Source organism: Rattus norvegicus, chromosome 13 (genome assembly GCF_036323735.1).
Source record: "Rattus norvegicus strain BN/NHsdMcwi chromosome 13, GRCr8, whole genome shotgun sequence".
NCBI lineage: Eukaryota > Metazoa > Chordata > Mammalia > Rodentia > Muridae > Rattus > Rattus norvegicus.
This window is the reverse complement of record NC_086031.1, coordinates 84,967,045-84,994,526: the sequence shown is the minus strand read 5'-3', so window position 1 is coordinate 84,994,526 and position 27,482 is coordinate 84,967,045. Positions and strand designations below refer to the sequence as shown.

Sequence of the window (27,482 nt, the reverse complement as noted above, 5' to 3'; positions counted from 1 at the left end):
GAAGGTTGGAGATGCTAGCTGGTGGAGTCTTTGAGGGGCATTGCCCAACTTTGGTTCTGCTCCCATTTTCCAAGTCACTGGCATCGTGACACCTTCCCATTGCCACATCATTTGATGAAGTAAACTTCTGGAGTCATGAACTGATATAGTCCCTTTTCCTTTTAGGTTCATTCTGTCAGATATTTTGTCCTTCCAGTAACAGGAAAAGCAATAAGTACGGATTTGTGACTTTTCATGTAGAAGTCATATATATTAACTCATTAAATCTAATCATTTATTAAAATACAATTCATCATGTTAAACCATGCAAAGGATAGTTTGATACTTATTTCATTCATCTTTGTGACTAAACTCTATAACACAGTGAAGATGTAAGAGCTGTGACAATCTTAGTAAACACAGAAAGGTAGCACAATAAACCAGACTTTTTTCGTGTAAAAATCTTGAAATGGCCTTAATTAGAAATATTACTAGGGGATTTAGCTCAGCGGTAGAGTGCTTGCCTAGCGAGCACAAGGCCCTGGGTTCGGTCCCCAGCTCCGGAAAAAAAAAAGAGAAAAAAAAAAGAGTAGAAATATTACTAAAAAAAGAACTTTAACAGTAGGCTTAGATTGAAAAACAATTTAAGCATTCCTGTCTTACTTTTCTAATGCTGTGACAAAACACCATGACCAAGACAACACATTAAAGAAAGTGTTTAGTTAAGCTCACATGGCAGATTCATTCAAAATTCTACCACAACATCTCAAGCAAGTTACCTTACAATTATATTGGAAGATTGATAAATAGCTAAACTAAGATAGTTTTGAAAAACTTGGAGAGGGGAATTTGCCCTACAAAGTGGGCAACAAGCCACAATTTATAGAGGAAAAGATGTAAGACATAACAAAGCTTTGTTAATAAAACTGTTGTGATATCTATTATACATGATATTTTATAATGAAAAAGCCATAATCTGAGTAATTGGAGAGTTGGATTACTAAGCTAATCCATCACTGAGATACATTACTAACGAATAGAACTTTTACTAGTGAAATATGAAACTGACTTAATACAGTTGAGGAAAGAGATAGGTTTGAACCTCTTATGATATACAGGATTAAGTCTAAATTCATCATTTACTCAACTGATACTTAGTATGTACTATGTGTGGAAGGTTTTCTGGACACTGGATATGTCAGTGAAAAGGGGAAAGCCTCTCTGTACTGTTACTCCCCAAATGTAGAAGGTAAAAGTTAAAACTCAATAGAAGAAAATGCAGCCTCATTTTTTCTTGACCTTGGAGTGGGGAAGGACTCCTTCCTAGACAAGAACCAGAAAAGCAGAGAGCATGTAGCAAGCAAAAAGAAAAACAAAAAAGCTTCACGATGTAGTGAATATGAGCACATTGATACATTGATCCACCCTCCAGGTCTAGAGACTCCCCCGATTCCCTAGGATCCTCATGAAAGACCGCCATCACCATTCTGCTTGAGGAAGGAGCAGTTGGAACACAGGCCCTGACCTCAAACTCTTAATCTTCTTGGGTAGCTAGGATTTCAGATGTATAGCAACACACTTGGGTTCTAACCAGGCCTTAATTAACTTTGTTTAATTTATGTGTGCTCATGATTAGACCCTAGGGCCTTTGCACATGCTAAGCAAGTTCTCTACCATTGAGTTACAGGTTCATCCAGCCTTTAGTTTAACATTTTGAACTAGCCAAAAAAATTCAAGGTGCCTTAAAGTCAATTCAAGCAGTTCTTCAGAAACTTAATTCCTGTGTTCAAAGAGGGTACATTTCTGTGCATCATCTCTTTCCAAAAGCTGGGCACAGCCATGCTCTGATGGCTCTTAGAACCTAGGCAGGAATAGAACCAACCAAAGAAGAACATCTTTAAACTAGCCACACATTGGTACACATATGTAATGAACTTATAGTAATCACACAGAGAGATGGACAGGCATGGAGATTATCATATTAAGTGAAATTTGTCAGATTCAGAAGGACAAACCACATTTGTCTTATATGCAAAATCTAGATTTAAATTAATATGTGCAAATACATATGGAGGACATCACAGTGTAGAAAGTAGACTATGAGTCAGGAGGAAGAGCTAAAATGGAGAAGGCATGGGATATAGGCAGAAGAGAGTCTCTCTGGAGACAGAGGGGTTCTTGCAAGGCACAAGTGGTCACTTGTGCCTGGAAGACTAACACTTAGTGGGCTGAGGCAGGAAGATTGCCTCCAGTTTGAGGCTAGCTTGGGCTAGACTAAGATTCTATCTGAAAACAAAACAAGGCAAAATGAAACAACAAATTAAGAAACAATAAAAAGCAAAAACCCAGAATATAATGATTATAGGTATTAAAAGGTTGGAGTGACACCCATTTCTTTGTATGCTAACCAGAAAAGTAATAAAAATAAATAGTTTTAATCACATTTACCAGAAGGCAGAGCTAGCAAAGTGCTGCATATGTGGAATTGGGATCAGGAAAACTGTTGCCAGAGGACTGAGCATCTGGCAGAAGGTAAGCTTAGAAAGCAGCGTGGACTAGCCCAAGCTGAAGAGAAAGGAAATGTGGATGGTGTAGGAATAATCTCTGTACTCTGTGGCAGGATCACCTGGCAATAAAATCTGATGTTCAATAATCTGAGGCAGTTTGTTTGAATGATTACCTAAAGCATCTATCAGAAGCTAGCCTACTGAAAAGGAGTTAGAGATGCCTAACATCCCCTAACTTAGTGTTGATGAAGGGATTTCAAGGCTCAGGAAACTTGCAGTGCTAGAGTGGGAAGACCCAGAAGACATGGCCTTCATGAATCCTATAAGACATAAACTGGTGAGAGGGGCGCCAGCACATTTGAAGAGTTTTGTTGTCAGTCATTTCCAGACCTTAGAGTCAGAAACAGTGCTGCTCAGGTGGATGGATTAAATGCAATGTGTTTAACTGGGGCCACAAAGTAGCAAGGGCCAGGTGGCAGCATTGAATCACCAAAGAATAGGTGGTTGTAGCTATCATAATGACCAGCATACCCAAAGCCATGTCCACCATGGCCTAGCCCACAGCAGGCAGCACAGGGAAAGTGGTTTTTATAGTGGCTTGACTCCTCTGGACCCTTCTACGTGCAAATCAGTCATGGTGTTTTCGGGGATAAAATGCATAGAAAGCCTACCACAGTTTTGTTTAATCTGTATAAGCAGAAATTTCCTCAAACAAATTAAAGAAAGGCTACATTGAACCATGGCAAAAAAAAAAATAATCTGAGGCAGAATTAGAAGATGGAAAATCTGGTAGAGAGACAGGAACTCTGAAATAATCAGGCATGGGACAATTTGTCACCATCCAGACTGGGAGTAAATGAAAGGTATGAAACCGAGGATACGTAACCAGGAATTCGGAAGACATAGAATAGAATACACGGGTTAATTGAGTTACAAACTTTGTCAGAATTCTAGCTCAAGGTTTAGACATTCATAAATAACAAGCCAATGAGCCATTATTTGGGAACTGGAGCTCATGTGATAAAACCTGCAGTTACAGGGTGGGTCACAACCTCCATCAGGACCACGACCTCACAGGTTGGGAGGACATGTTTGCTTCCTCTCAGTATCCTTAGGTCCTCATCCTGCTGCTCAGACCCCTGCTCCGCCTGACAGAACCAGGCTCAATGGAGGGTCCAAGACATGTGCATCACCCAATTATTTAATAGATGAAGAAGCTGAGAACGAGGGGGTGATTTCTCTAAAGTCACAGTTACAGGATGGGAGCTCTGATGTCACTGTTGAGTGCTCTTTCTGCTCGCTGTGTGAAACTTCACTTCCCGTTGTCCTGTTGAAAGCTGTCAACCATGAAGCAGGCCAGCCGCCTCTAACCAGACAGGAGACTGGGTTATGGCTGTCCAATTTCAAGATAGGGGAGTAAGAGGTCAGTAAGTAGTGGCTTTAGGGCCTCTTGAGGATTGTGCCAGAAGGCGGGCGTCTGGGAAATGGCTCCTCCAAGGCTGCAGAACAGATCTTGCTATCCGAATCAGAGGGTCGCAGTGGCCCACTAGAAATTGGTGTTTTAGATTCACACTTGACGATGTGGCAGCTGAGAGCAGAGCCATCTCTTTTGTAGCTTGCCTTGTCCAATATCCTTGTCTTCAAGGCAGGACATTTACATACTCCTCCTCAGTGTTCTCTGGGGAAAAGCAAAGGACCGCCATGACATTTCAGACTGAGAAGTCCCATCAGCCAGCCCCACTGAAGGAAAGAGGGCCAGGCAGAGAGCAGTGCCCATGCCACTTTAGAGAGACATCTCCAAGGCTGCAGTGCCACTAGGAGCTTTCCTGGCCAAAGAGGGGTTCTGTGACAAGTGGAACCTTAGTTTCTACATCTCAGCATCTGCCTTCACCAATGGAAATCCTGTGCCTTCCTCAGAGTACCACTGCTTGAAGCTTGTTCCAAGGAGGAATTCAGTCATAGGAAGGCATTTCCCATTTTTTAACTGGGTACCTGGGACATACTCTACCACGTCTGACCATGCTTGCAAAATTGATGTGCTCAGACCCATGTCCAGGTCTTGGGAAAACTCTCTCTAAGAATTTGAATTTCTCTTCCAGGGATTTCATAGCACTTTATTAAAGTGTAGACAACAACATCTCCATAACAACCACTATCACCAACTCATCTTGATTTGCATAAGCATCTGACTTTGACACATTTATGCTTTATATCCCATAATGCTTTTGTGTGTAAGTGTCTGGTCATGTGTGTACAGGTGCATGTGCGCATGGGTACCTTTGTGTGTGGAGACCAGAGGTTAACCTCATATGTTGTTCTTCAGGTTTCACCTACCATATTTTTTGAAACAGGGTCTTCCTTTAGCTTGGAGCTCACTTGGTTTCGTGGTCAAGGAACCCCCAACATCTACCTGTTGTTGCCTCTGCAACATTGGGATTATAACCGTGTGCCAGCATGTCCAGTCTTAAAAACCATGACTTCTAAGGACCAAAGTTAGGTCCTCACACTTGCAAAACAGACACTTTACAAACTGGGCTATTTCCCGAGCCCTTTTAATGTTTCCTAATTCTACAAATTTTGTTGACAAAAGGCAGTGGTGCTAATTCTGTGGCTGGGCCTACAGAAAATGATCAGATCATAATGCCCACACAGTCCTGAATGGTGGTGAATCAACAGGAAGGAGGGTAAGGGCCAGGCTTTATTTTAATCATTAAAATTCCACCTTAATCTTTTTGGAGACATAAGAAGCTTACCTTGGCAGCCTGCAGAGTGACTTTGCTCAGACAGAATACAATGGATATGGATACTTGCAGGCTCCCTGAGAACCCTGCCCTCACCTTTCTCCCCGTTAGCAGATGTGCTGTCAGCACAGATGCTGCCCACAGGCAACTAATCCCTCTCATGCACCATGAAACCTTACACAGAGAAATGTCTCTTGGTGTCTGCATTTAATTCAAAATTTACCTCCATGGGCAGATGCTAGATCCTTTCAAAGTGCAGTGCAATGGGTAGATGAGGAAGGTGAGGGCAAGCCTGTAATATGACCTGAGAGTTCTGTGAACAGACTTGCTTCACCAATACTGACCATCCCCCATGATTCTCTAGGGCTTCATACTTTAAGGATATGTGTGAAATAATTTGTCTCTGATCATTTTATAAACGAGTGCTTAGCAAAAATGGAGGGAAATGTAACAGAACAAACCTTGCTAAGGGATTTGACCTGATTTTCTCAGTGAAAACCTGAACTTTAGTGAATTCCCAAACTTTAGAGGACTGCATATACAGGATGAATTCAAAGATATCTTTTTTTTTCCCTGTACCTTCCCCATCTCCTTCCTTGGTGTCTTAGCACAGATACCTGGTTGTCTTGTTCATGTTCAGTGCCTAGAAGATGCTGTTTCTTGGCATAGTAGAAGTTGCACTGCATTGGGTGAGGTCTTTAGACTGATGTCATAGAACAAGCTGTTAATTTCCCTCGACTCTGCAAAGTAGGCCATGCATGGCTATGGGATTAGGGATCCCTCTGACCCAGTGTCAGGGCTCTTACCATAAACATTCAACTCTAGCTTCAATCTTCTCTCTCTTGGGCAGAAGCTCCTTCTCATTATTGGGTTTGAAAGATGAACCACCATTCCTTGACCTGGTGTTTTAAATTTGAAGATTATTTCCTCTAGGGTTGGAAAGACCTCTTTTGAAGTACTGGGCTTAGCCTGCAAAGGTATAAGAAGGTCACTTCCTTGTGAAACCATGGGTAAAATATAACACTTCTTGCAACAGAGGGTTTCATGGCTACTTCTAAGAGTTGACAAGCAGAAAATAAGAGGCCAGTGGAACCCGGTCTCAAAAACAGAACAAAACAAAACAAAAAGTATGAATCTTCGCACTTCAAATTGAGGGAAAGAGATCATGAATTGAAAGAGTAAAAGGAAGAGTATATAAGTGTCTGAAGGGAAGAAAGGGCATAGGCAATACTACAGTCTACCATATTATGTAATTTTATATTATAATCTCAAAAATAGTCAAAACTTTGAGTCAAGTTGAAGGCATGGTATTTGTTTAATTCTACAGTACGTCAGTGGTCCAAAAGGCAAAGACATTGTACCACCATATTTTAATGATTCAAATGAGACAGCTAAGTACTAATTACTAATCTTGTTTAAATTTTAAAATTAAGTTTTAGCAGTTGCCTCCAGGATGTCCTGTACAGCAAAAGCAACAATAGATGCCTAAGTATTTTAGGGATTGTCGTGTGCTCTAATCTTTCTGATATTCCCAGTGAACAAAGGCATATTGGAGATCTTTTTCAGAATGTATTTTCAGATCTTATGTTGGTAATTAAGAATTCCATTACATTTGTTATACTCTCTAGAGCAGATAACTAAATTCAAAAGAAGCAAAGACATTTCCCTGTTGAGGTCACAGTAAATCAGACAAACTAAAGGAGTCCCTACCACATACAGCTGTTTCATGTTTCCTTTTCTGTTTTCAGACAGCTGTGGATATGCTTGACTTTTGAACATTTGAGCCCCTTCCCACTTGCCTTGTCCTCTCCCATCCTGGGACACGGTTTAGTTTTCTAGTTCAACAACAGTGTTATGTTTTGGTGGGGCTTTGTTTTGTTTTTGTTCTTTTTCTTCAAGACAGGGTTTCTCTGTGTAGCCCTGACTGTCCTGGAAGTCACTGTGTAGACCAGGCTAACCTGGAACTCAGAGAAATGCTTGCCTCTGCCTCCCTCCCTATTGTTGGGATTTAAGGCATATGCCACACCGTACTAAGTCATGCATGGTCATGGAAGGGTGGAAGAGTCTGTGTGACATTGTTCCCACCCCTGGAACAGAGCCTGTAGCAGAGTGTGGGCCTCAATGATTGTTGACAGAAGATGTGTGATGGGCTTGTTCATATATATATATATATCCAGCTTATTGTAAAAGATATTTATCTTAGAGCTTTAGATACAAAGGCAGACAGATTACTGACTTCAAGGACATCAGTAATCATCTTGGGCCAGAATGAGTTTAAGTGCAGACAGGGTCTTAAGGCTAATCTCAGGATGGAACCCCACCCAGCTAAACTTATTGGTTGTGCTTACAAAGGCAGGCTGATCTCTGAATTAGTTTGCAACTTTAAAAGAATGTGCTTGCTACCTTTTCCTAGGAGTCAAGGGGTCAAAAAATGCTAATTGGTAGGATAATCAAAGGGGACACTGGGGTAGAAGATTGATTTGTTATGTAAATAAAAGACTGGGCTTTGTTCTGGGAGAGCTGAGCTGTCTGGTGGTCTCCAGAGAAAGCTGTCTCAAGCAGAGTGCAGGCTGTCAGCCTGTACCCACACTTTGACTTCAAGTCACTCATTTCACTGCTTCTGAACGCCCCTTCCTCAGAACCCCTCTGCAAGCTGAGGCTGGTCCTTAGCAACACCACATGGCTGTACAAAGTTTTAAATGCAGTTCAGGTCCATTTGTTTTACCTGTACAGCAATGGGCATGGCTACCTCCATGGTCTGGAGGAACAGCCATGGTTATTAAAATATGGAACACAAATCCAGCCCTGGCCTGTTTCTCTCAGAGACAAAGCTCACAGGATGACACTCCTGTTCTTGAAAGCTTCCATGCGGTTACATCAAAGAGCCAAGAGATTGAAGGACCCTAGTTCTTACTGAAGTGTAAGAGCTATTAAGAGGCTTGGCCTGGTAGGAAGTAGGTAGCTTATGGGGTTCCTGTGAAGGACCCTAAGGGCTTTCACCAGCTTTTCACCTACCGTCTCAGTTCAAGATTAGGCCAAGTACCAGCTTCCCACCTCGGGTCAAGGCTAGGCCAAGTTCCATTCTCTACCCACAGTTCTCTAGAGGAGCAAGGACATTCTTGGAAAACCACAGAATGTACTGACATAGTCACCTCACCCTCTGCTTCCAGAGAGAGTTTGAATGCATGTCATATGCTTGGTAGCCAATAGACTCAAAGGTCAATATACTTAGCCAATAAGTTTAAACTGTTATCTTGCTGATGTAACCTGTAACCCTAAAAAGTATAAAAACTGCTTGTTATAGCCATTCTGGGTCGCCTTCCAGTCACTTGCCATGAGGGGCTGATTGGAGGTTGACCCCGACGTGCCAGAAAATAAACCTCTTGTGTTTGCATCGAACTCCATTCTTGCGTCTCACTTGGGGGAGTCTCCCAGTAGTTAAGACTCACATAGAGCCTTACAAGATCACCTCAGGTTTTCCCTAATTACCACACTGTTGCTATGGTGGTCATTAGGTAGTCTTACCTCCATAATGTAATATCCATGTTTCTCTCTCAAGATTCGGTAGTTATAAACACGCTTTTTAAACCTGTGGGAAAATGTCTCTATGAATCATAAGGTTCTTAAATACAATTCTCCATGATGGCTGTCTTTATACTTTAAGCACAATGTGTTTTCCAGTCTTAAATCCCAAGAAGAACTGGGATGTTCCTAGACCCTCTCCTCTAAATTTGGAAGACAGAAGGGTTTGGTTTTGAAACACAGAGCCCCTTAGAGATGATAGAGTGTGAAATCTAGCAAAGAAGAGGAGGAGAAAGAACTGAGATCCTTGTTACAACCTGACCTTTGTCAGGAAGTGCAGCCTTTAAGAGTCTTTCCCTCACCCACTGCTCAAGGTAATCTCAAGTTTGGCTCAGAGATTGTTGTCCTGCTGCCAGTTTTCATCAATTTAATTATAATCTGGATTGAGTCTGTGGTCTTTCCCAAGTGTCTCAAACTCTGTAACTCTTATTTCACTGACTTTTTATTCTAATACATATTTTAATAAGAATTCAATTTCCAAGAGCATATTCTTTTATTACAACAGAAATCATTTTGTCTCAATGCTTACAATACCATTACAAAATAACTTCTTTTAGTGTCACCACTGTAGGAGAAGGTCATTTCACTGTGACTCCCTTGAGGAAAAAGGTGAGCTCTTTCAGAGTCGTGCATGCACCATTATCAAGACAGTATGAAATACTCTGAATGTTGATAGTCAGGTACAACATCCTCCTAGTCACCAATGACCTTTTCCTGCTCATTTCTAATAGTAACTTGTTTTTGATATCCCATGTGAATTCATTGTTCTACACAGGAATAATTATACCAGATGTGATGATGTAAAAAGCAGCAGTGCAGGAAGGGGAGCTGAACATGAGCCTGAGGAGCAGGTCAACAAACAGTCCATGATTCCTGCCTGTGCTCCCTCCTAGGTTCCTTCCCTGACTTTGCTAACTGATAGACCAAGGTCTGGACATGTAAACCACATAAACCATTTTCTTCTGAAATTGATTTCGGTCATTGCTATAAATCTGGCATTCTCACCTCCTGCCTTCAGTGTCTCAGCACCAGCAGATTACATTTCCACGCCACTCTACTCCTCTGCCAGGTTCAGTGCATTTCCACTGAAGCTGTAAGTTTTGGGTAATTTTGTTTGTTATGTGTGTCCACTCTTTGAAAGGTCTCTCTACATCATGACACTTTCTTGATCTTCCTGTTTCCTATGCTCTCGTGCTCTGCCCACCTCTCATGCCCACACTGAGAATGCTTTTTGCCTCCTGCCTCTGAGTAATCTCATCCATGGCATGGTGTGATTTCTAACTGGCACACCTTGGCCCACACCCACCAAGGTACCTCTACCACTTAATCCTAACAGTCATAGTGTTTATCAAAGCAGTAGAAAACAAGCTAATACATTTATCTTGCTTAAATTACTTACCCATCATCATATATTATCATACATATATATATACATATATATGTGTATATATATATACATACACACAGTTTATATAAATGTTAAGGAAGTATAGGCTAACAATGGATTGACTTATAAACTTCAGTTTTATGATTTATGTTTATGAATATAACATCTGTTCAGTAAAAATTATACTTCAGGTCTTGAGATTTTGATCTATATGCTATAGCCATCTCTCAAGAGACTGAGCCACAGTGACCCATGAGACCTGCAACCATGAAAGGACATAACCAGTTTTCTGTGCTGTGAAGATGCATTGTTTGGTATGGACAGCATAGTGGTTGTGTTTTGAATAATATACTCAACTTGCATGTGGTTATTGAGACATAACTTTATTGTGAATCAAGGATCATTGACATTTGGAATTTTTTGTCATCTGTTACTTTAATCAAATTAATAAACCAGAACCTTGGTTAAACCCAACTCCTCATCTGTACAGCTACACAAAAAACAGTGCTGTGGACTAGCTTTAAGTCAAGACTCTCTTTCTCCACTCTCACTCTCCCCTTACTCTCCCCCTCCTCTCTAAGACAGGGTCTCTCAACATGCAACCCTATTAAACTGGAATCACTGGATAGACCAGGCTGGCCTAGAACACATAGATGGCCTAGGTCTGCTTCTCAAATTCCGAACCACCATGACCATATTCACTCATACTTTTTTACTTTTGGGTTTTGTGTTGTCTTGTTGCTGCTGCTGTCTCTGTTTTACCAAACAGGATATCTCTGTGCATCCCTGGCTGTCCTGGAACTAGCTTTGTAGACCAGGATGGTCTCAAACTCATGATCTGCCTGCCTATCCCTCCCAAATGCTGGGATTCCTGGTGTGCTCCACCACCTGGTATCACTCAAACTCTTAGTGGTTCCAGGGAATCAGTTGTTTTCCTGTGCTCCTCAGAGACAATGTTCTACCTTGTTTTTTCTCCTTAAACCCATCATCTGCTTTTTAAAAACAAACGTATGTGGGCATTTGCACGTGTGCTCGTGTACCACGTGCTTGTCTGGCGCCAGCGTTGGCCGGTGCTCTCAGTTGTTGAGTGGAGGGAGAGAGAGAGTCTCAGTCTCCTCTGGTTGCTTGCATCCTCTCAGAGAAGTCATCAGGAGAAGCAGGGGCTGAGAGGATGAGAGCAATCAAGAGAGAATCCCAGCCGTCTCCTGCCCAGCGGTCGTCGGGATCCCTTCAGATACACTGCCACACCTGTCACTGCCATGCTTGCACCATCAAAGCCTGCACTCACATTCCCTGCCATTGTCACTGTAGACAGGCTGTGTATGTGGCTCTCCAAAGCGGGTTCCTCCTATTTCCCCTTTCATCCATTCAAGGACGCAGCTCCAGCCATTCCTCCTCACTCTCCCTGACTTCACCAGTCTCTACACAGCAGCCTGCATGGTCCTTCCATAAACTGAATCAGAACTCCTCTGCACACACAGGATCCAGGCTTAGAAGTGTTAGGACAACTTTAGAGAAGCAAAAAACTGGAGTGTGTGTGTGTGTGTGTGTGTGTGTGTGTGTGCACGCGCATGTGAGCGCTTATACAGGGGATGGTCCCTACCTGATAGATCATGAAGCTTCTTACAAAGCCAGTGAGGAGCCCGTCCGGAGGAGAAAGGTGTTACCAGCATAGGCTAGCTCAGGTATATGCCTGTGTGTGGTGGTTTGATAGTTGACAGCTCTGCCAACACAGATTGGTTGAGGGGAAGAGCCCCCAAGCAGCATCATTTTCGTGTGGAAACACGTAAACTTGGGTCTCTGCTCCATACTCTAAAGATGATGGGGGAAAACCACGTTAAATTTTGAGAGATTAAGTGTACACAAACGTGACCTTGAGGTAAGACTTACTTTCAATTGTAAAAAGTGGAAGCAGAGTGCTGTGCTTGTGTGTTTGTTTAATTAATTAAAGCTTCAATTCATCAAAATATGCTATTAATGACCTAAAACTGTTCAGAGATTGGGAGAAGTCAATCACAGCCCTAATGTGTAGGAGAATACGAAGACAAACTGAGTGTCAGTAAACACAGGAAGATGTTTCATTTTGCTACCATCCAGCGAAATGCATATTAAATAACACTGAGGTCTCATCTCATACCAGACTAGCAGAGACAAAAGTAAAACAATGGGTGTTGAGGAAGCCTTAGAAAAAGTTTAATATACCATGAAGTGTAATGTCCATGAGAACAGTTTGATAAACTTTAGTAAAATTAGAAAATGTATCTTGGGTTGGGGATTTAGCTCAGTGGTAGAGCGCTTGCCTAGCAAGCACAAGGCCCTGGGTTCGATCCCCAGCTCCGAAAAAAAGAAAAGAAAAAAAAAAAGAAAGAAAATGTATCTTATGAGACAGCAATATTGAAACAAAGCAGATAATGCCAACATTTGATCGTTTATTAAAAAGTAAAGATTGGTGAACCTAAACATTTAATTCGTTTAAGATACTTCAAAGGGGTCTGCCAGTTACAGAGGAGCCGGGTTCAGTTCCCCGCACCCACATGGCAGTTCATAACTGTCTTTACTTCAGTTCCAGGGGTTTAACTCTCTCTTCTGTCCTCTGGGGGCACCAGGCACACTCGTGGTGCACATACACACATGCAGGCAAAAACTCAAACATTAAAAATAAATATATCTTTAAGATAAAATATTAACAATACATGAATATATAAAACATAAATATATAAACCAAATAAAATACATGATTATTTTAATATGATTAAATAAAATCATTAAAATAATTACAAAATGGGGTCTAGGAAGATGGGTCATTGGTTAAAGCATGTGTAATGCCAAGTATGAGGACTGGAGTTTGGATTCCCCAGAAATCCACAGAATTCCAGGTGGGTGTGGCTTCCGTCCTGTAACTCCAGCCTCAAAAGGAATAGGTGGAGAAAGGACATCCCCAGACCAAGCTTTCTGGTAAGTGAAGAGCTCTGACAAGACCAAACAAGGTGCTGGCAGAGTGCCTTTTCCTGCTTTCCTGTAAGAAGCCGCTAGACTCCCATATTTGGTCACTTCCTCATTCCTGAGGCGGACTACCAAGGTCTAGCTATCAACATTCCTTATTTGACTACACTGACCAACACATCCAACCAGAACTTCTCAATTCACCCTAACACAGACTTCCCCGTTTTCTCCTTAAAAACTTCTGCAGAGACACTCGCTGCTATTTCTGCCCCATTCAGATTCAGCCACCCTGTTTCTTTTTTCCCTTGCTTAATAAAGGATTTCTTTGTGTTGGAAATTTGTGTCTGGGTGTGATATGTGTTTAATCCTTTGTCCCACAGGGACTCTTCATCTTTAATAATCTGGTCATATTTATGCAACTTTGAGAAGACAATTCACAAACATTTTGAATTTTAAAAGGATCGCTATTTTTGTATCAAAAGCAAGTTACAGAAGCGAGGAATGATAGTGCTTGCGTTTAACCCCAGCACTCAGGAGGCAGGCAGATCTCTCTTGAGTTTGAGGCTAACAAGGTTTTACAGAGTGATTTTTCACATAACTGTGACCATGTAGAAGAAGAAAGAGAACAACAGAAAGAGGAGGAGGAAAGGAAGGGAAGAAAGAACAAATGAACGAGTTACAGGTTTTGTTACATAAGCCTGTAGTGATCTTGATAGGAGCCTTCTAGATCTAAAACAAGACAAATATGTGAAAAGAAGCTACACCCTAACTACTATTAGTTTGACATCTGCTTCTTGACATTCAGTATTCAGACAGCAAAGGTAATTCTTTCAAGGGTGGAAAGGTTCTTATTCAACATTAAAAAAACTTTATACCTTTTATGAAGCTGACCTTCAATATCAATCAAAGGGATTTTGTCTTCTGATTTCCCCATGTGTTTGAAAGGGAGAGACAGGGACGTTATCATCAGTGGTCATTTCTTGTGGGGAAACATGCCAGTGAGTGCTTAGTTCTTTGCTGTCTTAACAATTCTGGGTCTTATAAAGCTGTGTGACCTACCTTCATTTCTACTGCTTGGAGTAAGTATTAGAAAAGCAACTGAGGGAGAAAGGATTTGTTATACATAGCACATGGTTCCAGTTTATAGTCCATCATTGTAGGGAAGTCACAATGACAAGAGCATAAGACGATACTGCATCCATAGCCGAGAAGGAAAGAGTTAAAAATTATATATGTGTGTAGTACTTCGTGTAGTTTCTCCCCTCTTACAAAGTTCAAGACTCTGTCTAGAGAAAGCTGCCACCACGGTGGACGAGCTTTCCCACTCCAATTCACATAATCAAGATAACTGGCCACAGATGAACCTAATCTAGTTAATTCTTTGACTCTTCCGAAGTGATTCTAGGTTGTGTCAAATTGGCAATTAAAACCAACTATCACAGTATGACAATGATTAAGACAATAAATGAAGTCACAGTATGGTGACAACCAACATGCCAAAACAACTGGTCTACATCACCATCTTTGTCTCCCAGGACTAAGCACAAACAGCTGGTGATACGAAATAGGTGAGTTGATAATTCTGGGCCCTGGAATAGCTCAAAAGAGGCAGACTTCTGGAAAAATATTGCCCACTACCACTATCTAAATCTAGCACTTAACATTGAACTTCAATTATCCACTCACCATTTGTAGTTTACACTATAAGTTCCTCAAGGCCAGAATCACACTATCTGATTTACTCATCTAGCACAATGCCTGACTCTTAATACAGACCCACTCTACAGTTCTTGACTTTACATCGAATGTGCTGAGCCTATGTGAAAAAAAATCTTACCAGGAGACTTTGAAAGAACAGTTCATCAAATGACGCTGCAGGGTTTTTGAACAGAAAGACTACTGGTAAGATATGTTTATTGAACTATATTTTTATTTGTGTTCCTAGCTCCAGCTTGCCCCTGAATCCCAGATTCATTTATCCACCTGTCTCTTCACATCTCCTTTTATATACTTGTGAGTTATCTTGGACCTGATGTGATAAATACCCCAGCATCACCCCTGTGTGGGGTACTCTGTGTCCCACATCCTCTTTCAAACCTTCTCCAGGCTGTACTGTGTTCTGACATCTATGAACTCCAACTATGCATTTAGTTCATCCTTCTTTGTTGAACACCCTTTTTCTATTTCTGTGGATGCTGCTTGAATACATGTCTTTCTTGGGCTTAGTCCCACCAGAAGCACCTATTTCCTCTTCCAAGACCATAACCCAAACCCAATATTCCATCTCTGAAAGAAATGCCTGTCTGTACTAAATCCCAGAAAGGAATGATCTGTGTGTAGTGTTAATTCCCACATCCTCATTTACTTGGGTCTTTGATCAGTACAGAGCCTAAATATATCTTAGAGTGTGGGTGAATTATTGTTTATTAACAATCGTTTTTATATTTATAGTTTTATGCCTGAATATTCTTTTCTAGATTAAACTATCACAGACAACCAAGCAAAATGTTACCTTAAATATATGTATGCATATTTGTATCCTTTTAATTCTTTACATTAACATAGTCTAAACTTGTTTGCTTTTATCTGGTATGAATATTGGGAAGTAGCCTTGATTTTGCCTCAAGTATTATGCCAGTTTCCTCACTCATAATAAAGTGGTGAACCGTAGTCATCTCCATGTCTGATAGTATATGATGTTGGATGAGTACCATAATGTCATCTGTTGATTGGACCACATCACATCACTTCCGTTATCTTTTCCTTAAGTTCTGATGTCTTAGACCCTTTCAGTGGTCTCCCCTGGCTTTGCTATGTTAACACTATTCCGCAAAGAACATTCTGAATAATATTTTAAATGAATAAATCAGATATAGATTTGAAAACTCTGAGCTGGGAGAAGGAACAAGTTCAAAGAAGAGGAGCGACAGGAAGGGCCAGAATGAGTATTGTGACAAATGCTAAGTATGGAGAGGTAAAATCCAGGACAAGAGAGTTAAAGTATTAGTAAGAAAGACAGGAGAAACCCAGCTCAATGAGTAGAGTGCTTTCATGAGGCCCTATGTTATGTGCCAATACAACATAAACCTGGTGTGATGGTATACCTATATATAATCCTGGTTCTTGGAAGGCCAAGGAAGATTACTGTGAGTTTGAGGTTAACCTGAACTACAGTGTGAGGCTCTCTGAATAAATGGCAAATAAATAAAGACCATGAGTACATACTCATATGCACATGTACACATGTTCGTACACACACACACACACACACACACACACACACACACACACACACACACTCGATATTCTGAGACACAGCATATACCCAGAGTATAGGTAGCTAACTAGGTATATAAGTAGGCATAGAGAAATGGAGAGATGATAGATAGATAGATAGATAGATAGATAGATAGATAGATAGATAGATGGATGTAGTTTGATGTCATTATGCAGGTGGAGGCAGGTACAGTATAGAAGAAGGCCTATCATCGGATAAGAAGGAAGGATGGGCAAGAGAAAAGATTTAGAGAGCAGAGGAAATGGGAGTGAGGAGGGGGCAGCTGAGAGAACATGGCGGCGGATGTGAAGATTCCTCTTTGTGGCCATGACATGTATAAAATGTATATTAAGGAGGAATTATAAAGTACTTTAATTTGAATGCTAGTGGCAATTTACCATAAAGAAAGTACTTTAAAACAAAAGGTTAATGGGTCATCTGGGAAATACTAATTTGAAGTATCAGAGGTATTTGCACGTGAATGTGGGTTATGTTCTATCCCACCTTGTAACATATTCTATGAAAGTTGAGTTAAATGATAGCTGAAATATGTTTTAACAGCATGTAAAAAGTTATTTTACCTGTTACAAGTCATTATACAATTTTGAATGTTATGTAGTTTCTTTTTAACAGTTTAGGTTAAAAGGTCTGTTTTCATTCTGGTGCTCTTACTAATTTTGATAGTATGATGTTACTCACTGTTGCAATGTAAGCTAGCGTGTACGTTACAATGGAAGCTCCTCGAGAGCAGGCACCTTGTCTGTCTTCACTGCTGTATCTATTCCCATCGCCTCATGACAGTGCCTGGCACATAGTAGGCACTCAATAAATACTTGTTCAATGAAAAAAAAAGATTCCTCTTTGCACATTTACGGTTGTTATGACTATTCTTTTTTTTTTAAAGATTTATTTATTATTTATTCGGTTGGGAGCCACCATGTGGTTGCTGGGAATTGAACTCAGGTCCTTTGGAAGAGCAGTCAATGCTCTTAACCGCTGAGCCATCTCTCCAGCCCCTGTTATGACTATTCTTAAGGGATGGATGTAAACAGACTTTGTGTTGTTTAGATGGGCAAATTGTATCTCATCTACATAGGTGGTTTATATCCTTAACCATTGGTTGTAAGTTTATTGTGTGGATGTATTGTGGATTGAGGATTTAACATGTAAATCTGATTGTTGGGTTACCATGTGTTGAGTCTTGATTTTACCCGAAGACTGGAACCAGAGAGTTCATGGCTACCAGAGAGCCACAGGGACAGATTCTAATCTGAGATGAATTAGCACTAGTTCAAATGACCTTTTGGAGCTGGAACAAGCGACTGCCAGAGTATGCATGGGAACTGGTTCCACCGAATTTTTATTTTTACCGCAACAGATAGATGGATGGATGGATGGATGGATGGATGGATGGATGGATGGATGGACGGATGGATGGGCAGATGGACAGACTGACAGACAGACAGATAGCAAACCATCATAGTAAAAATAATAGCACTCATGTATTGAGCATTCAAATGAACCAGGCAGCAGGCTCATCACTCTGTACTACTATTTTAATAACAAGCTTAGTAATGTGTTTAGCAGACAAAATGGAGAATTAGAGACAGGGGCTCTATTTTGATTTTTTTAATGATCATTTATACACAGACATATATGAAAATGAATACATATATGTGTATATACATATACATATGGGTCTCGGGGTAATGAATAGCTTTTATATGTTAACAAAATGACTCCTAGACAGCATCAGAATGGAGATTGCATGCCAGAAGGACCTTAAATAAATATGCTTTATCCCAACTTCCTAGGACAGGAGTGGACAGAGAAATAAATGTTGAAGTTTCTGGGTGCATGCCTTTAACCCCAGAACTTGGGAGGCAGAAGCAGGTGGATCTTTTGAGTTTGAGGACAGCCTAGTTTATTTAGGAAGTTACAGGTCATCCAGAGTCACATAATAAGATTCTGTATCAATGAAAGGAAGGAAGGAAGGAAGGAAGATTGTTAAAGGTGTATTTGAAATAAAAGCAGAAAAGGGAGAGAATATAGAGAACTGAGAGCCGGTTGGAGAGTATCTCTGAGCATCTGGAATCTGACACTCAGCCGGATTGGAGAAGCAAGTCAGCCTAATATTTGATATAGGTATTTATGATAAATTCTAAAAGGGCATCAAGTACAACTTCTGCTTCCAGCCAAGATAGAATAATAGGACCACATTTATTATCCCTTCTCCAAAAGGCCTGAGAAAAATGGAAAAGATACATGAAATTGCAGCCATTGAACATCAGACGTTTCAGGTGAGATGGGGAAGAGGGGAAGGAATGATATGAACCTTACGACGCTGGTTTCTCTTGACAGACATTTCATGTATTCTATCAACTGGCTATGACAATGTGTCCCTGTGTTGTCAATTGTTATGGCTGGGCCTGCAGTGCCAGGCTAGCAGGAGATATAAATGATTATAACTTCCTCACCCGCCCACAAAAAAGGCAAGCTGCCTTGGGTGAGATCACTCAGCAGGGTAGAAAGGAGAGGGAACACACAATTTGGCCAGTGGTTGTCCTGCTGCTGGTTGGTTCAGGCTGGCTGAGTAAGGAGTGCGCCTTTTTTGCATAATAAACAGCTGGTTGTTGGAGATGGGGCAGAGCAATGAGGCAGACAAAAACCAGTGAACTGGTTGGAAGCAGAGGGAGCAGGGCAGGGAGATAGAGCAGAGTAAGTCATTTTGGGCTAGCTGAGAGATGCCCCAGCAAACAGGCCAACAGCCTTATACTATACAGATGTCTCCATGTCCTTCTTATTAAACCACAAGAGGACCCTGGAAAACTCGCAATATTTGAGTCTGTTGACATCCCATCCTTTTCCTGCCCTTGCTTAGAAGGTAGGACAATGAAAGCTGGTGTTGTATTTGTTAATGCGCATGACAAAATTCAGATGTCTAGATTTTTTTTCTTTTTTCTATTTTTCAGAGCTGGGGACCGAACCCAGGACCTTGCGTTTGCTAGGCAAGCACTCTACCACTGAGCTAAATCCCCAACCCAGATGTCTAGATTTTTAAAGAGGCAAAATTTAAAGGATGTAAGTACAAAAATGTTAACTGTTCCAACTTATATTTGACCCATCACATAAAATGCAAAGTAGAAATTGGAAAGCACCTGGGTGCTTGACTATATACAAATTATAAGAATTACAATCCGCCACTCGGTCATGAAGAGATGATAGCGGCAGCTGTGTTGGCCTGGGGAAATGGCTCAGTCAGTGAAGTGCTTCTGTGTGAGCATGAAGGACTGAGTTCAGATCCCCAGCACCCGTCTGAGTGCTGAGCCTGGTGTTGTGTGCCTGTACTCTTAGCACCAAAGAAGAGGGAAGGGGAGGACTGTAGAGGATGGATAACAAGCTAGTCTGGCCAACTCAGGAAGCTCCAGGATCAATGAGATACCTTGTCTCAAAAAATAAGGTGGACAGCAATTGAGGAAGATGCTTGGCATTAACTTCTGACTTCCACGCACACATAGTCATGTGTATGTGTATGCGTATAGTATCTCCATACTAACATGTCTAGACAGACAGACACACACACACACACCATGTACAGAGAAAGACAGTTTAAAACCTATCACGTGCAGAGAGTTATTTGTTATACATACAATTGCATGGTAGAAAGCTTGCCAATGTGTGTAATTAAATATGCGTGGCTTTTGAAGGTAGAGGAAGTGAGTTCTGCTTTTGTCGTTGATCATTTTTTCTTTTTCTTCCTCCTCCCTCAACCCACCGTCCTTAACACTGTCTTTTTTTTCTTGCCATTAGGACAGGCTCTCACGCCATATCCCAGGAGGATCTGAAACTCACTGTGTAGCCCACACTGGCCTCATGTTCATGACCATTCTCCTATCCAAGCCTGGTACATGCTGAGAACATAGGCAAGAATCACCTTGCCCACCTTTAAATTTTTATTTTGGAGTTATATTAGCAGTAGTAGTTAAACTTTGATGCTGTGGTTGACCTCAGGGCTTTGTACATGCTAGTCCCATTCCTAACCACTGAGCTACACTCAACCCTATGTTTTTTCTAAAAGGAGTTTGCATATGTCCTAATGAATGTATATTGTTTGCGTTATTGCTTTTCTCTCTGAACTCTTTGCCAGTCTTCCTCAGAATTTGGGAGTTGCAAATGAGTCTCTGGTGACAGAAAGGCATTGCCTCAATTCCTCCCATTGCACACAGAACCTGCAGCCTCTCTTTGGCTACAGAAAGTCTACCCTTCCCTTAATGGACTCTTTCCAGGGATGAACCCTTTCCACCCGCTATCCTATCTGGTTGCAAAGGCAGACCCAGTTTTGGGTTCCTCATTTTCACAAAGTCACACCACACACAACCTCCATGCATTGAGGTTTTCTAGCTCCACCTGCCGGAGGTCAGATGTGCTTTCCTGTCCGTGTAAGCGGAGCTGTCTTGTCAGGCTGCAGGGTAGACATTCTCTAAAGCTTCCCTCCCTTTTCATCAGTTCCTTCTCCTGTCCTCATATTCCTCCATTCATTTATTTATTTATTTATTTATTTATTTATTTATTTATTTATTCATTCATTCATTCATTCAGTCAGTCATTCACGACATAATGTAGCTTAGGTTAGACTCAAACTTACTATGGAGTCAAATCTGACCTTGAACTCCTGGTCTTCTTGACTTTGCCTCTCAAGGGCTGGAATTAATTACAGGAATATATTATCATGCCCGACTGAATGGTTCTTCTTCCCTCCCTCCCTCCATTCCTCCCTTCCTTGCCTCCACTTTTGTAATTTTGAGACAGGACCTTACTCTATAGCCTAGGTTAGCAATCCAAACTTAAGGATTTATGAACATGAACCACCACTCCTGGTTTCCCTCATTTATCTCTAAATTCTCATTCTTTATTCATTGGCTCTGAGACAGCTCAGAAATCTAAATACTGCAGCAAAGAAAGCTTGTCTCTGCCAAGGAGGATGGGAAGACTCTGGGTATAAGGGAAAAGTCACAGCTCAGGTTCCCTGCTTGGGTACTTTATGACATACGTATGAGGTGACTACCCAGAACATATTTCAATAGCCCTGGGGACATAATTAAAGTGAAAGTATATGATAATATATGAAGAGTTTGGTCATGTATATGCCATGAAATCAAGCCTGCCAGGCCTGGGAATGGTACACACTTGTAATCACAACATTTAAGAGGTAGAGACAGAAAGATTTTTGTGATTTTGAGACCAGTCTGAGCTACATAGTGAATTCAAGGCCTACCAGAATTTTGTGAGTTTTTGACTCAAAATCAATCAATCTATCGATCGATCAATTGATCGATCAGCCAGTCAGTCAGTCAATCACAGAAATGAGCAACATTTTAACCTCATAAATTAAGGGAAGCATTAGTTACTAGAAGGATGTGTGCAAAGTGATATTTCGTCCAGTACCTGTGGTCCAAGGCCTAGGATCATACCTGGAACCTAAAGAAACTGAGAATATGCTTATTGAATGAAATAAAGGAGGGTTCCACTCATCCTCCAAGTCTCAGCATTGGTTTGATGCTTTCTGTTCCTCAGTGGATCTGTCACTCATTGCTGTTTGCTCCTGTCATACGCCATGATGTTCTAATCATAGCAATCTCTCACACTACAGGGTCCACTGACTCAATTTTCCCTACTATGCTCTGGCTTCTCTTTTTCTCTACATTAGATCCATCTCTGAGGATCTAGCACGTGGCCTATGGAAGATTATACTTAATGGTAGTAATAAGTGATCGCCAAATCAGGAATGAGGTCACCGGGGTCATCTGACCTACACCTTCTGTCTGAGCATGCATGCCATTTCATCTGCCCTCCCATGACGTGGGCAGAGAGGAGGGTGAAACTTTGTCCTGTGAGGTGCTCAGCAAATATTCATACCTTTCTCCTTTGACTTGTTTTTATTTTATTTTTTAAACAATCTAAGTGATGTTGCTTTAGATGAATGTATGTGCTGGGCTGACACAACTCAGGGAAGCTGGAAATAAGTATCAAGATCGAAGAGCATCTCAAAGTAGACCTTGTCCCTGGGATCTTGGCCAAGATGTCCCCTGTGTCTGGGGTCCCCTTGCATTTTTTTTCAGTTGCCCTGGACTCACCATAAGTAGTTCTTTCCCATCTCCCATCCGGAGCTGCAAGGGTTTAACACTCTAACCTCCCAGCTTCAGTACTTTCTCCTCATCAGCTTCAGGTTCCAAATCCCAGCACTTGCCACTCATCAGCTCAGTATGACCCCAGGTGAAGCGAGGCTCCACTTGGCTGTATCATATGGTGGCAGATGTCATCGTGCAGAGGGAGAGACCACATGGGGAGATAGTAGGGCCGTTCTTGTTCATTTGACACTCTTAGACAGAACTAAGTTAATGTCCCCCAAGATCCTCCCAAAGGTAATAGTTCCAGTGACCTACGGTCTCTCCGTAGGCTCCATCTCTGGAAGATCCTACCACCTCTTAACATCACTACATGGAGACCATGACTGTGGCATATACTATCAATACACTCCCAAACCACAAACAAACAAATAAACAGACAGACAGACAGACCATCACCTGAATATCACTTGCAGCTTGAAAGCTAAGATATACCTATTGTTGTCTCTCTCTCTCTCGGGAGTCTCTTGCCACCATGTAAGGAAACAAAGATGCCTCCCTACGTAACAGCCAGTAATGCCAATCACTTTTGCCCTCTGACCTTCTCCAGGCTCAAGGAAGCACAAGAGCTCTCTCCTCCAGTGACACTGATTCTTTGTTCACCCAGACTTCAGTTAAGCTCCCAAATCTCCTAGGCCTGCCTATGTATTCCTTACAAAGTTCAGCTTTCTCAAAGCTCCAAAGCATAGCTTATCCTCAGCCTCTTCATCTCCCCCCAGATGAGATCTGATCACCATGGCCTTTCCTCAGCTGGAATCCCAGAGTCATGCTGCTGCAGCTTTCCTTGACTCTAAAGTCTCCCCTTCGTTCTCTTCCATGCACAGACCCCCATCCTTCTCCTTGCTATGAATTTATACTTGTTCATACTGCATTCAGAGTTAAAGTCAATCTTCTTCCCCCACTGAAGTCACCAATTCATCAATCTCTACACCTGTCAAGAGGGCCCTGAATAAAGTCTCCCCAGTTACAGCCATGATAAAGGATTCAGTGTTTCTCTATTTCTATAAAATGACAATGGATCCTGCTTGACCCCGAGAGACCATAAAAAGGATAAAAGGAAATGAAGAAATTCTGCTTGGTAAAGCCCTTTACCAACCTGGAAATCTATGAAATATTAGCACTTTAAATATTACAAGTGAATGAAGTCAACCAACCTTTCATGCTATAATAAAGTACCCCTGGCCTTCTCCACATCACATACAGAGACATGTAGAGAAGATGCTGCTCTGTCAGTTCTTTCTCCCCATCAGCCTCTCTCTTTCCTTACTTGTCCACCCTCTTCTGTTGTCTCGGACCCTGCTCATGTAGCATGCACAATTGAGAGAGGAAGGCAGACAGAAGATCTGGGTAGGAACATCCTTCTGTCCTCTCCTGGCAGTGCCTGGTCATTACTTGTAATTCCAAAGTAGAATGAGATACAACTCCCAGAGTGTATGGCTGCCATCAGGGTTCACCTGCATGAAGAGGAGGGTACTCACGAGACACAGAGGCACAGGGCTCCAGGCACAGACTCGCTGTCTCTTATCAGAAAGTTGCCGTCTGCTCCTCCCTTGAGGAGCAGGGCTTCACACTCTGGCTTGGTCAGGCAGCCATGATAGTAAGGAAGATCCATGGAGGGTGGTTATGCTTAAACTGTCCTGTCACCCCGAGATCCCGCTCCAGGCCAAGGAGGAGCCGTGCAGGGGGAAGTGGAGAGACGAGTGGAGGGGAAATGTCCCTTCCTCCAGTGTGGTCTGAACAAATAAAGTTGCTCTGTGGGGTTCAGTGAGCTTTACAAGACACAGGAAATGAGAAGGGAGGGAGATAAAGTGACCATGACACTGTAGCCTAGGGCGGGTGGCTCAAGTATGACTCATACAAGTGGGTGAGTTGTACCTTCCAGCTCAGTCAGTGCCGTTTGTGGCTGCTGCAGCAAGAGTAACGTCAAGCTCCCTAGGTCCAGGTTACAGCGTGTCTCACACACGTTTTTGTTTTTTTGTTTGTTTGTTTGTTTTTTTGTTTTAACCTTTAAAAGCACCAAATTTTAATATCTAAGTCAATTTGGGGGTGAGAGGGGAGAAACACTATCAGGAACTTCTCTCCAGAACAAAACAATGATGTTCATTCCTCCACGTGTCCAAATTAAAGGTCTACTAAAACCAAAACAAAAGCCCAAACCCCACACAGAGAAAAAAAAAAAGATACTAAAATCACATTCTAGGGGGTCAGTGCATTCCGTAGTCTTTGCAGGGCTAATTGTCCTCCGGCTGACTTTCAAAAATTAACACCCTAACTCATCAAAATATACATTTTTCCCATTGGCTTTTTTAAATTAAAAATAATAATTAAAAAGAAAACCACTTGAAGGAATTCATGAACAGTTGCCTGACTCATGTGATGGCATATACGGCATATGGAGGTCAGGAAGGTGGCTTGCAGAACACATCATTCAGGGGACTCTCATCTTTAAGGCTTAGCTTTCTTCCAAACAGTGTAAAATACCCACAATTCCAAGTATGAAGGGACACAGACAATCTCTTTTGAGAATTCCACAGGACAATACAGGCGCCTCAGCTGTTCTTCATAGAGCGACAGGGCTTCAGTCAAGTCGACACAGTTCCCCTGTGTGAAATATTTTCCATCCTGTTTCAGAACCTTCATTGACAGGTCAAGAATCAGTCTGAGAAACTCCCATGTGGAATCTTCTTCTGGAGATGTAGAGATAGGGACAGCTGTCAAATCATTAATCACATAATCAAACTCTCTCCCTTCTTTGGCGTACCTCTTCAGTACTGGGATACAGTCTTCTATAAGAACCTGATAGCAATCTCCTTTAAGATTGTCTAAGACATCTCCACATGTTCTGCGCATGTATTTCTTACATCCATCAATTACCATCTGGTCAATCTCTACCATAGTGACCATCTTTGGTTTCAGTTTGACAATTTCACATAATATGCCTCCATCGCTGCCTCCCAGAATCAGTACATCTTTGCCAGTGTAGTCTTCTTTACCATTGCCCATGATGGCCCTGGTATATGCCAAGTCACTCTCTGCCAAATTAACATCCCCGCTGAGGATGAGAATATTCCCAAACTGCTTTGAGTGAAGAATTTTAATGTTCTGATAAGGTGAGTCTTCGTCATACACCACTTCATCTATGTCATACTCAGCCAGGCGCCCGTCAGCAGTAGGCCAGTATCTGTCAATGGCCCCTCCTCGAACTATGGGTGGTAATCGCTTCACCCGGCCAGTACTGTCTTGACTCAATTCTTTCATTTTTTCTTCTATTTTATTCAAAAGGCAGTCAGTTTCTTGTTTGCCTTGCACATCACTGTCGTAACTCTGAAGGTCCAGCAACACCAATCCATGTGGATAAATTCTCAAATTGGCAAAGCTGCCATTCTTGTTCGTGTAGGTTGCTAAATACCCATGGTCCTGCCAGGTGTGCACCGACTCTGCCATCCCCTGCTCCTAAAAGATGGACTGAAGGCCTTTCAGAATGGCCTCACCATCAGCTTTGGCGCCGAGCGTGAAGTCGAGCGTGCTGTGCCTTGCTGCTGCCATAGTGTGGCGAGGCCCTGTGCCATGCCTGGGGAGGCGATCGAGGGAGACTGAGGGACCGCGCGGCGTGTCAGGCTGCGGGCCGGCGGGGAGTGCCCTCACACACGTTTTTACCCCTTCTGGCTACTGGTGTGCTTCCTAGGGACCATACCACTAACCCTGCAGTACTAGGTATCCATTTTCTTCTTGGATTTTCTCAGATCATGCTCTGCATTAGTAGTCATCTGTTCAAAATTAATCTTCCCTAATGAAGGTTGAGAAATTCACTGCTCTGTGGATACAGTAATAATGTCATTAGGTTTAATACCATGTCTATTTAACAAAGTAATAGTCATAGCTTCTTCTCTAAGTACAAGGACCTCTCTAGCCATGAGTTCTTAGCCGTAGTAACACTGATAAGAATGAATTTCTGTTTTGGAGCATCCATAATAGAAAATTACTTGGATATGGTTTTAAACTTAAAGACATATTTATTAGTTGGCCAGCATCAACACTGGGTATTTGAGATCCCGGTGTATCTCTGAGTGTTTTGTCATCTCTGATGACCTTTTATGCACAAAACCACATCCTGGGTTAACACACCTTAACAAGAACAGTTAGTTTGAAGAACCACAGAGGACAGTAGGCAAGATTAATACCTTTAGAGACTTTACCAGCTCTGCAGACTTTGATGGATTAGGTCTTTATTTCTTTTGGAGCAGTGGTTCTCAACATGTGTGTTGTGGGTCACACAACAGATATTCACATTATGATTCGTAAGAGTAGCAAAATCATGGTCATGTAGTAGCAATAGAAAAATGTTATGGCCGGGGATTACCACAATGTGAGTAACTGTATTAGCGGGTCATAGCATTAGAAAAGTTGAGCACCACTGTCTTAGCACACAGTAGTGTCTATATTATGAGTTTTATTTCCTGGATGGTATTTTCATCATGGCATCAGTTCTAAGGCCTGGTGGCCTACTAAGGTCTAGGGGCATGTTACAATTTCACCTAGTGGAGTGAGCCTGACTTCCAATCAGAAGTTGGGTTGGTTACTTTTATGACATTTGTACCACTGTTGCACCAGTGGGTATATTGTCCTGGGTTGGTCATCATTTTATCTCATAGGTTCACAGCTAGGTAAGAGTCATGATTCCTTTTCTTATCTAGTAGAATATATAGGACCCCACACATACACATAATTAAAAATAATATAATTGTTTAACATATTTTTCTGTTCATGGAGTAATGTTCCTTTTTGAGATTCTATGTTAAAAAAAAAAACAAAAAACAAAAAACACTAGGCTCATGCCTTTAATCCAAGGACTTAAGAGGCAGAGGGGTTGGGGATTTAGCT

The 27,482-nt window shown here is 41.7% G+C and overlaps 2 protein-coding genes across 2 annotated transcripts; both read right to left on the bottom strand.

Moving 5' to 3' along the window:
- Positions 1–250: 250 nt before the first annotated feature.
- Positions 251–24,344, bottom strand: Sh2d1b2 (SH2 domain containing 1B2). Its single transcript, NM_001421320.1, has 4 exons — positions 24,080–24,344; positions 8,753–8,816; positions 6,034–6,196; positions 251–4,164 (listed from the first exon to the last, which is right to left on the bottom strand). Exons 1-4 carry the CDS (start codon positions 24,211–24,213, stop codon positions 4,127–4,129), a joined length of 399 nt encoding a protein of 132 aa, NP_001408249.1. The 5' UTR covers positions 24,214–24,344; the 3' UTR covers positions 251–4,126.
- A 221-nt stretch (positions 24,345–24,565) lies between these two features.
- On the bottom strand, positions 24,566–26,252 carry Smsl1 (spermine synthase like 1). The gene has a single exon (XM_039091408.2). It carries the CDS (start codon positions 26,043–26,045, stop codon positions 25,047–25,049), a length of 999 nt encoding a protein of 332 aa, XP_038947336.1. The 5' UTR covers positions 26,046–26,252; the 3' UTR covers positions 24,566–25,046.
- Between the last annotated feature and the right edge of the window lie 1,230 nt (positions 26,253–27,482).

Coding starts and splice junctions, on each gene's coding strand:
- Sh2d1b2 (NM_001421320.1), bottom strand. CDS start 24,213: ATGGATCTTCCTTACTATCATGGCTGCCTGACCAAGCCAGAGTGTGAA. Junction 8,817..24,079: donor GCCCTGTGCCTCTGTGTCTC/GTGAGTACCCTC, acceptor ATTTTCCCACAG/GTTTAAAAAGCGTGTTTATA. Junction 4,165..6,033: donor GCTAGAGTTGAATGTTTATG/GTAAGAGCCCTG, acceptor GCTTTTCCCCAG/AGAACACTGAGGAGGAGTAT.
- Smsl1 (XM_039091408.2), bottom strand. CDS start 26,045: ATGGCAGAGTCGGTGCACACCTGGCAGGACCATGGGTATTTAGCAACC.